General features: G+C 45.4%; 1 protein-coding gene across 1 annotated transcript; it reads left to right on the top strand.

The window, feature by feature from the left end:
* Positions 1 to 376: 376 nt before the first annotated feature.
* RRM1 (ribonucleotide reductase catalytic subunit M1) lies at positions 377 to 10,565 on the top strand (the record flags this gene model as incomplete). Its single annotated transcript, XM_010177343.2, has 12 exons — positions 377 to 460; positions 1,329 to 1,506; positions 1,984 to 2,084; positions 2,747 to 2,806; positions 3,965 to 4,004; positions 4,813 to 4,975; positions 5,564 to 5,705; positions 6,356 to 6,439; positions 7,339 to 7,500; positions 8,316 to 8,395; positions 8,838 to 9,039; positions 10,416 to 10,565. Coding segments are annotated over exons 1-12 (1,431 nt in total), but the record flags the coding sequence as incomplete, so codon positions are not given.
* Positions 10,566 to 10,629: the final 64 nt, after the last annotated feature.

Here is a 10,629-nt window from a genome sequence, read left to right as displayed (position 1 = left end):
AGCGATGGTCCTGAGAACTGGGTTTATGCAAAGCTTTAGGTGTAGGGTGGGGGTGTCTTGGTGCTGCAGCCGGTACTTAGACCCCTCTTGAAGTGGGGTGAGCTCCTTGTTTTTCTTTCTTTACTCCATTGGGACCTGCTCCTCTGAGCGAGGGATCCCATCTGCAGAGAGAACTGGGGTGGAGGGATACCCTCCTTCTCCCTGGGCCTGACAGAGAACCTGGACAGGATGTCCTTGGGGATTCCCACCCCAGGTTCCCCCAGAAGAGGGTTGCTCCCTGGGTGAGGCGCTGGGCAGGAGGATACTGTGCTGAGCTGGTTCTTTGTTGTTCCTGGAGCTGCTGTGACAATAAATGACCTCTCCTCTAACAGATGGACGCCAGGAGCGTGTCATGTTTGACAAGATCACGTCACGCATCCAGAAGCTCTGCTATGGGCTCAACGCTGACTTTGTCGATCCCGTGAGTCTGTCCTTTTTCCTGCTGTCCTGTTCTCTGCCCTCCTGATCTCTGCTACAAGCCAGCAGCAGTGAGCTGATGTTACCCAGTTACTCTCCGTGGCAAAAGCCGAGCACAGCAGTGCTCCTGTGCAGGAGCTCTTGGGAAAATCATTCATAATGCATCAAGAGAAGCGTGTCCAGCAGGTCGAGGGAGGTGATTCTCCCCCTCTACTCCGCTCTGGTAAGGCCCCACCTGGAATACTGCGTCCAGTTCTGGAGCCCCCATCACAAGAGAGACCTGGAGCAGCTAGAACAAGTCCAGAGGAGGCCACGAGGATGATGTGAGGGCTGGAGCAGCTCTGCTGTGAGGACAGGCTGAGAGAGTTGGGGCTGTTGAGCCTGGAGAAGAGAAGGCTCCAGGGAGACCTTCTAGTGGCCTCCCAGTACCTGAAGGGGCTACAAGAAAGCTGGGGAAGGACTTTTCCTAAGGACAACTAATGACAGAACAAGGGGAAATGGGTTTAAGCTGAAAGAGGGGAGGTTTAGATGAGATATTAGGAAGAAGTTCTTCACTGTGAGGGTGGTCAGACACTGGAACAGGTTGCCCAAGGAAGTTGTTGATGCCCCCTCCCTGGAAGTGTTTGTGGCCAGGGTGGGTGAGACTTTGAGCAACTGTCCCTGCTGCTGGCAGGGGGGTTGGAACTAGATGAGCTTTAATGTCCCTTCCAATCCAAACCATTCTATGATTCTATGAAGAACACTTGGTATTTTAATTTGCTTTTCTATTCAGAATGAACAGTTCTGCTTATAGTTCCTTACCATGGTTGAAACATCAGGATATTTTTTCCCCCAACACCAGGCAGCTAACCTCCAGAATTTTCCTTTCTCAGGCCCAGATCACCATGAAGGTGATTCAGGGGCTGTACAGCGGAGTCACGACAGTGGAACTGGATACGCTGGCTGCTGAAACGGCCGCCACCCTGACCACCAAACACCCTGACTACGCCATCCTGGCAGCGAGGATCGCCGTGTCCAATCTGCACAAAGAAACCAAGAAAGTATTCAGTGGTGAGTCTCCTTGGGGGCACTTGGATTAGTCAGAAAGGGAGTAGGAGTTTTGGAGGATATAAATATGGAAATCTCTTTCTTTAGCAGAAGTTACTAAGTACCCAGGCTAAACTAAATATGCCATGGAGATGAAAAACAGGAGTTCTGGGCATGTCACAGGGAAATAAAATTACTTGTTTTGTGCAAAGTATCTGTATAAATAGATTGATGAAAAATAGAACTGACTGAAATGAGGCTGCACCCACTTCCCCTTTTATTACATGTTCTAAATTCTATAAAAAACATTGTAAGAGAAGTGCAGTTTTAAGGTTAACAGGTTACTACTGAGCAGGTAGAAGAAAAGTTGTGTGTTTGTAGGGCTGGAGGGTGTTAGTAGAGGATGGGGGGTCCTGCCTCTTAAATCCTTGAGAACAAGTGACTGATGATTCATATATAGGTCTGTGGATGTCCTTCCTTTGAATTACCTCTCTCTTGTAGATGTGATGGATGATCTCTACAACTACATAAACCCTCACAATGGGAAGCACTCACCAATGATCTCCAAAGAAACTCTAGACATCGTTTTGGCCAACAAAGATGTATGTAACGTTTATTTTTTTCCACTTCTAAGTTTTAAAAATTCAGTGAACTAGTTTATATATTTTTTATTATTATTTTTAAGTAAGGCATGTCTGTTTTAGGACAACAAGCCAATGCAGAAACCAGTGCAGGTGATAACTGCTCTGTTCTGGAGGGTTTAAAAGAGAGGATATAGGAATTTCCTTCATGTAAGGATATTTCTGTAGTAGAATCTATTTTCTTGGACGTCCTTTAGTCATGATCAGCACAACTAATTGATTTGAGAAAAAGTACCTTTTGCTGTAGCAATCTGTTTTGTGTGCACAGAAGGGAGAGGTGAGGTTTGGTTTCTGATTTCAAGTTGTTCCAGGTCTGTGTTCTTGTGGGGAAGTCACGTACGTATTTTGATTCTATCTTGTGCTTCTTGGTGTCTGGTTAAACTTCAGTAAAATGTTGCCAACAATTGTGTGTTGTACTTGGAAAAAAAAATAATGCTAAACCTGTGCATTTGTTGTGTCAAGGTAAATGCTTTTCCCTTCCTGACTCCCTCTGATCTGGTATCTGTTTCACTAGATTTTGAGGCCAGAAATGCCAAACAGTCACAGCATTGTTATGCCTTAATACGAGGCACAAAATATCTGATTGTAAATGTAAATTTTTCTCTCTCTTATTTCCCTCTCAGCGCCTGAATTCTGCCATTATCTATGACAGGGACTTCTCCTACAACTACTTTGGTTTTAAGGTAAAAGGCACATGACTCATGAGAATGAAGACTGCTGTTTTGATGTTGTGATGGAGCTGAGCCTTTTGGGAAGGAGGGGAATACTCACAGAATCATCTAGATTTGGGCAAGGAGGGCACTGGAGTAGGTGGGACGTTAGTGGGTTTGTAAAAAACACAGAGTACCTGCACAAAGCAGTTGCCCAAGGGGATGAGTCATGGACTTTCTTCTTGGCTTCCTTGTGTACCCTTGGCTGCTATGATATTTTAACTGTGAGGCTCTAACTGTTTCACAGCAGGCAGCACTGAATGTTGTTGAAAGCTTCCCAGCTCGTGCCATTCCTCAAGGAAACAATCTGATTCTTAATAAACCAAAAAAAAGGGGATTTTTGGTTTTCCCCATTGTTTTGTGTAACAGGTGTTCTCCATGTGTCATCCCACATATTTATTGTCTCCCGTGCTGCTGAACATCTCCCCCACAACCGGTCTGGTCTGCTGTGCCCCCACCATCTGCTCCTCCTGCTCCCCTCAGAACACGCTGTCCTTCGCTGAGTAGTTTTGGGGCACGATGCAGTGGGCTCTCAGAGGGTTAGCAGGGGAGTGTTTGGCTGTTCCATAGCAGGGGGTATTTCACATAGTTCTGGTGAATCTGTAAGAACTGGGTGTTTTTGCCTCAAGTTTCCTTCAACACACGTGATGTGGTGCCTTCTGGTTTGGGGGGAGTAGTTTGCAATGAGGAAACAACTCGTGTGTGTAAAGAGCAGATCTTAAAGGTCTTTTCCAATGGAGGTGATTCTGGGAATCTGTGAGAGCTGTATCCTAGTAGGACTTACAATACTTCAGGGAAGGATGGAGTTGTGGAGAACAAGCACTCCCTTGTCTTTGAGCCTTAACTCACTGTGAGTTGAAAGGTCATGTTGAACCTTGTGGCTGCGTGCTCCACTCCACAACCCAAAGCAGAGAGTGTTCCATGTTGGACTCTTCAAGTGGACTCACAGTTTTCATGGTCATTAGTCACCCAATATCCTGTGCCATTAACGAGAGGAGGATAAGAGTGCAGGGCTGGAGCTTCTGTTGAAGCATGGGATAAGGAGCATGATGATGCTCGAGTTTGGAGTTAATGGGATTTTTTCTTAAGCTGAAATCTGCATGTTTACTAAAATGCATTCTCTCTTTCCAGACTCTAGAACGCTCCTACTTGCTGAAAATCAACTCCAAAGGTAAGAACTGTCTGTATCAGCTTCCAAGTATGATTCTCTTAGCTGACTCTGCTTTGACCAGGAGGTTGGACTAGAGACCTCAGAATCACAGAATCCCAGAACTGCCTATATTGGAAAAGCCCTTTAAGGTCATCGAGTCCAACCATGAACCCAACACTGACCAGTCCCCTATGACTAACCCATGTCCCTCAGCACTGTGTCTACACGACTCTTCAATCCCTCCAGGGATGGGGACTCCACCACTGCCCTGGGCAACCCCTTCCAATGCCTCAGAACCCTTGCAGCAAAGAAATTCTTCCTCACATCCCATCTCAACTGCCCTGGGCACAACTGGAGCCCATTTCCTCTTGTCCTGTCCCTTGGTCCTTGGTTGAACAGACCCACCCCCACCTCTCTCCACCCTCCTCCAAGGGACTTGCCCAGAGCCACAAGGTCTCCCCTCAGCCTCCTTTTCTCCAGCCTCAACACCCCCAGTTCCCTCAGCCACAAGGGAACTCAGCACACTTGTGCTCCAGACCCTTCCCCAGCTCCGTTCCCTTCTCTGGACACGCTCCAGCACCTCCATGTCCTTCTTGGAGTCAGGGGCCCAACACTGAACCCAGCACTCGAGCTGCAGCCTCACCAGTGCCCAGGACAGGGCTAAACCTCCTGAGGTTCCTTCCAACCTGAATTATTCTGTGATTCTGTGAAAACTGTAGCTCTGGAGTGGCCAGTGCACATTGTTTGTTGCTATCACCTCTGTACCTGTCTGTACTCATCAGATATGCCACACTAACATCCTTTTTTCCCCTTTGCTTTCTGTGTTCAGTTGCTGAGCGTCCTCAGCACATGTTGATGAGGGTATCGGTGGGGATCCACAAAAATGACATCGATGCTGCGATCGAGACGTACAATCTGCTGTCTGAAAGGTGGTTCACACACGCCTCCCCCACCTTATTCAATGCTGGCACCAACCGGCCTCAGCTTTCCAGGTACCTTTGCCTTCCACGTTTGCTTAATGCATAACTGGGTGAAGATAAAGTTTTGGAGATTGAGTCTGTTCAAATCAAATAGAAGCTTGAAAGCATTTCATTTCAAAAACAGTAATTTCTGTGTAGTTTCATGAAGTTTTGAGAAGCTGCTGTCAAATTTAACTGGGTACCTGGTGTTATCTTTGGGGAGAAATCCACAGGTGTCTGTCAGCTTCCAAAGCTAATGGCAATGTTTACATGGCTGTCTTTTATTTCACAGTTACTTAGGTGCATAGTCTTCTGTAGATTACAAAATGGATCCTGGGAATTGTTTTCTAAAACATGCTAAAAGTAGCAAACATAACTGATGATTTGTAAAATGTTTTGCTCTGACAATGCAGGTACCATTAATACAACTATTGCTCCTGGTGTTTTCTAAGACAATCCTTTATCCCCCTTTGCAGCCTACGGTTTTGCTTCATTTCTTTCCTTTGCATAGCATATTAAAGTTTCAGTGTTTACCCTCATTTTTTTCTGCAGCCCTGATGAAATACTTCTTGACCTTTTTTCTTTTAATCTGTGTGTGCTAAAGCCATTTGTTTTCATCAGTTGCTTCCTGCTGTGCATGAAGGATGACAGCATTGAGGGAATCTACGACACTCTCAAGCAGTGTGCGCTGATCTCCAAGTCTGCTGGTGGGATTGGTGTTGCTGTGAGCTGTATCCGAGCCACAGGCAGCTATATTGCTGGGGTAAGTGTGCAGATGGTGTTCCCAGCAGAGATTCACCTTCTGCTTTCAGGAAATCTCTATATTTCTGTTGCCAAATCAATCCTGCTTCTACCGAGTCAGTTTAACACAGCAGTTAGTCCAGCTCAGTAGTCCTTCCCTTTTCAGTACGCTCTAAGGCAAAAAGATCAGTTTTCTGTGGTGTTTTGGCTTCTTAATAGAAGTCTTTCCAAAAAGAGGATCTCATTCCACTGTTTGATCAGACAATTATGACCTATTTATGTATTAGCAACCCAGGAGTGTGCTCAGAGACTCACACATTAGCCCTTTTCCTTTTTACATGTCTAACTGCTTAAAATCATCAGTGGATGCGTGTGTGTTTTTTTTGTCACAGTCTGTGCAAGCCTTTGGATGACATAACGTGGAGGAAGGAGTTAGGAGGTACATTTTATTAGCTCTGGGACCACTGGCTGATATGTACATTTTTAAAATGTAAAAAAGTCTATTTAAAAAAAGGCAGGGGAAGGGGCTACCAAATAACTGATCAGGTGGAGTCAGTTCCTGGCCTTTTAGCATGAGTGTTTTGCAGACTGCTGAAGGACATGCAGAAGATGTAGGCCCATCTCTTCAGGCAGTTGCTTTTCAGTATTGATGGTTTTCTTGTGCCTTTGCAGACAAATGGAAATTCCAATGGCCTCGTTCCCATGCTGAGGGTCTACAACAACACTGCCCGTTACGTGGATCAAGGTGGTAACAAGGTACTGGCTTTCTGTGAAATTAGGGTTGAGAAGGGAACCTCAGGTCAGAGGGAGAGGTCCCACATCTGTGACAGATGGACCCAGTAATGTCACTGAGCTGCCAAAGTGGCTGTAGATGACATGTAATTAAAATAGGGCATTTCCCCTTCTTGTTGATGTTCTGGTGTTCCCCTTTCATGATGCATTTGATCATGCAGGTGTATCTATGTCTGCTGCATGATACACACAGGATCCATCAGCTTCTTGTGCTGGTTGTTAGTCACCCCTTGAACGTCCTATAGAGATTTTGGGTGTGAGACTGTACAAACCTTCTTGATCTGTATCCTTTGTCTTCGGATAGTCCAGAGGTCAGTGGAGGCATGACTCAATAAGTCAAGCTCCTATTCATAGAATCAGAGAATTGTTTGGTTGGAAAAGACCTTTGAGATCATCGAGTCCAACAGTACCAGGGATGGGGACTCCACCACTGCCCTGGGCAACCCCTTCCAATGCCTCAGAACCCTTTCAGTGAAGGAATTTTTCCTCAGATCCAATCTGAACCTTGCTTGGTGCAACTTGAGGCCATTTCCTCTTGTCCTGTCCCTTGGTCCTTGATTGAACAGACCCACCCCCACCTCTCTCCACCCTCCTTGCAGGGACTTGTAGGCAATGATATTGACACAGAGAAAATATATTCTTGGTACTAAATAATTTTTATTGAGAATCTGGAACTAGTAACGTGGGCCAGTTCCAATAAGTGAGAGCAACAGTAACACAAAAAAGCTCACTGAAATTGCCTTAACGAGACTGTAAAACTAAGCTGCAGTTAGTTTAGGGTATTGTGTGTGCTCAGGAGCAGTGCAGGAGATTTGATTTTCAAGGGAAGTTTGTCCTGATCTTGACTATGTTTTATGTATCAGAGACCTGGGGCTTTTGCCATCTACCTGGAGCCGTGGCATTTGGACATCTTTGAGTTTCTTGACTTAAAGAAGAACACTGGGAAAGAAGAGCAGCGAGCCAGAGACCTTTTCTTTGCCCTTTGGATTCCTGATCTCTTCATGAAGCGAGTTGAAACCAACCAGGTAAGAAGCTTGATCGATGCAGAGTAGGTCTGTTAATGGAGAAGCAGGTGAGCAGCCCTGGGATGGAGCTCACGAAGGGTTGCAGAGTGTCTTCATCACAGCAAAGGAGCTTCCTGCAAGAGCTGCTGCACCCCAGTTGAGAACGAGGCTGTGCAGGTAGAGAATGGACTTGGGGAACTCCAGTGGGATCCTTTGCTTCAGTGCTTGATCTTGTAGCCTGTGACTTACGTGCTGATACTATTACACTACATTTTTACTCTGGAGTTTCCTTAAAGCATCAAAACCTTCTCAGTAAATTGATCTTTATATGATTGCTTGTGTTTGTTTTCAAATGGATTCTTTCTTGAGAAGCAGTCATTTCAAGACTAAAAATGCAGTTTGGTCATAAATATTTGTATACTTAATTTTAAAATAAATCTGACTAGTCTGATAAAGTCCTTCCCCATGTCTGCCAGCAGAGTTGGTTCCTGGGTGTTCAGGATGGGAAGTGTATAATCATAGAATCACAGACTGGTTTGGATTGGAAGGGACCTTAAAGCTCCTCCAGTCCCAACCCCCCTGCCAGCAGCAGGGACACCTTCCACTAGACCAGGTTGCTCAAAGCCTCATCCAACCTGGCCACAAACACTTCCAGGGAGGAGCAGCCACAGCTTCTCTGGGCAACCTGTTCCAGTGTCTGACCACCCTCACAGTGAAGAACTTCTTCCTTGTATCTAATCTGTTCTTGTTCACAGCAGGATCTGGTAATGAAGTTGAATGTCTTTTAATTAACAGAGTCCCTAAAGAATTTCTCTGATTATTTTTCCTTCCTACAGGACTGGTCTTTAATGTGTCCCAATGAGTGTCCTGGCCTAGATGAGGTCTGGGGGGAGGAATTTGAGAAACTATATGAAAGGTAAGAAAAATGAATAGGTTTTTAAGCAGTGGTCGTTGATTCACAGATGTTGTTGTGGGTCTGGGAGCCAAAGCACAGGTTCATAACTGGTCAGTGAGTTCCATTATCAGAGTGATAAAAGGACAAAGATGGGGAATGTCTCCTTTCTGTTTGCTTCCAAATGTGATCTGCTCAAGATGGAACTACGTATGAATGATTGTTTCAGCTTGTTAGAGGGAAACTGAAGCGATCCCTGCTTAAAGGGGTCGATGGCTTTGTTTTGAGCACGTTGTATAGGATGTTGTAGTGAAAGATTTCTATTTCCCTTAAACAAGAGCAGTCCAAAAGTGAATGGGGTCTTGCCTGCCTGAGAACCTGATGTTGTGTTAAAAATTATTGTCTTTCACTGCTGTTTTTGGAGAAAATGGTGGGAAATTACTAAGCAACGTGTGCTCTGTTGCAGTTATGAGAAGCAGGGCCGTGTCCGCAGAGTGGTGAAGGCCCAGCAGCTCTGGTACGCTATCATCGAATCCCAGACAGAGACTGGCACGCCCTACATGCTCTACAAAGACTCTTGCAACAGGAAGAGCAATCAGCAGAACTTGGGGACCATCAAATGCAGCAATCTGTGTACAGAAATAGTGGAGTATACCAGCAAAGATGAGGTTGGTGGAGAACAGGAACTCGTAGCGTTTTGGAAAGCGGTGACTGCTCCTGTTGCAGCTTTCTGAATGTGCCTGGCTGTTGGTTGGGGAAGGGAACAGGGAGCTAGGAAAAGTCTGGGGACGTTTTGACTCAAGTACTTATAGCTCTTGCACTGATTCTGTGTGTGGGTTTCCCTTCCCACTCCCATGGAGGATTTGGTATAAAGCAAGATACCCATCAAAGCCAACCTCTGAAAGCTTGATAGGACAAGAGGAAATGACTTCATGTTGCACCAGGGGAGGTTCAGGTTGGATCTGAGGAAGAATTTCTTCATTGAAAGGGTTCTGAGGCATTGGAAGAGGTTGCCCAGGGCAGTGGTTGAGTCACCAGCTCTAGAGGGATTTAAAAGACAGGCAGATGAGGTGCTCAGAGATCTGGTTTAGCAGTGGACAGGTACGGTTGGACTTGATGATCTCAAAGGTCTTTTTCAACCAAATGATTCTATGTTTCTATGATTGAGGGAGAAGTTTGCTCTTTGGCTTGCTGCTAGCTGATGTAAACGTCTCTTTAGCTAATGATTTAGTAAAACTATGCCTCTCTCTCCCCCAGACTTAGATTTCAGTATCAATTCCAGCTGAGCTCCCTGTGTACCACCCCAGTCTTGGTGCTCTGCGGACTTGCTGCGTTTGGACCGCAGCGCTGCTAACAAAGGCACAGGGAGGATGTAGAAATGAGTTAGTGCTAATATAGCACAGGGAATTTGTAGTGCAGTAAAGCTCTTGAGGTTGATGTTACTGAAAGTATCAGTTTCTACTGCCTGAGCTGCTAGTAGTGCTTTAGCTCAGGCTCTTTGGCATATTTATAAAATCCTGAGTAGTCTAGAAGAAGTGGAGAGTCATCTTTCCTGCCTGCACTGCATGGGAATCTTAGCTGACTTCTTTCAGTTCTCCTGGGGTTGGAAATAAAGCTAGTGTTTAAAAAAATGACCCAGAAAACACCCTAATATAGTCTGGATCTCATTGAGATCAGCTGCTGGTTCTGGTAACACAAGAAATAATTAGGCTTAGTTTATGTAAGGATGACTTGCAGGCAATCAATAGAATCATAGAATGGTTTGCGTTGGGAAGGACCTCAAAGATCATATAGTTCCAACCACCCAATAGCATTGACCAGGCCAGAGAACTGAATTTTTATGATGATACTGATACCTACTAAACATTTCTGAATTGCTGTTACCCTTTTTACAACTTACAAGAAAACATAGAAATGAGGAACACATTTTTCCAGCCCTGTATGTTGCTTGGTTCCTTGTTTCCCATGCTCTGGGACTGAGGTGCTGTGGTTTTTGCAGGGGGTGTTGGCTGGTGTGCCTGATTTCACAGTGTTTTCTCCCCAGGTTGCTGTTTGTAATTTGGCCTCAATAGCCCTGAACATGTACGTCACTTCTGAGCACACTTATGATTTCAAGAAGCTCGCTGAAGTCACCAAAGTTATCGTCTGGAACCTGAACAAAATCATTGATATCAACTACTACCCTGTGCCAGAGGTGAGTGCAGTGCTGAGCTGGGATGGGCTGAAGGCACCTTGAATACTGTGTCCAGTGTTGGGCC

The sequence above is a fragment of the Antrostomus carolinensis genome, unplaced genomic scaffold (genome assembly GCF_000700745.2).
Source record: "Antrostomus carolinensis isolate BGI_N321 unplaced genomic scaffold, ASM70074v2 scaffold14731, whole genome shotgun sequence".
NCBI classification, from domain to species: Eukaryota; Metazoa; Chordata; class Aves; order Caprimulgiformes; family Caprimulgidae; genus Antrostomus; species Antrostomus carolinensis.
Note: the sequence above shows the minus strand (reverse complement) of the source record. Positions and strands in the feature narration are given on the sequence as shown.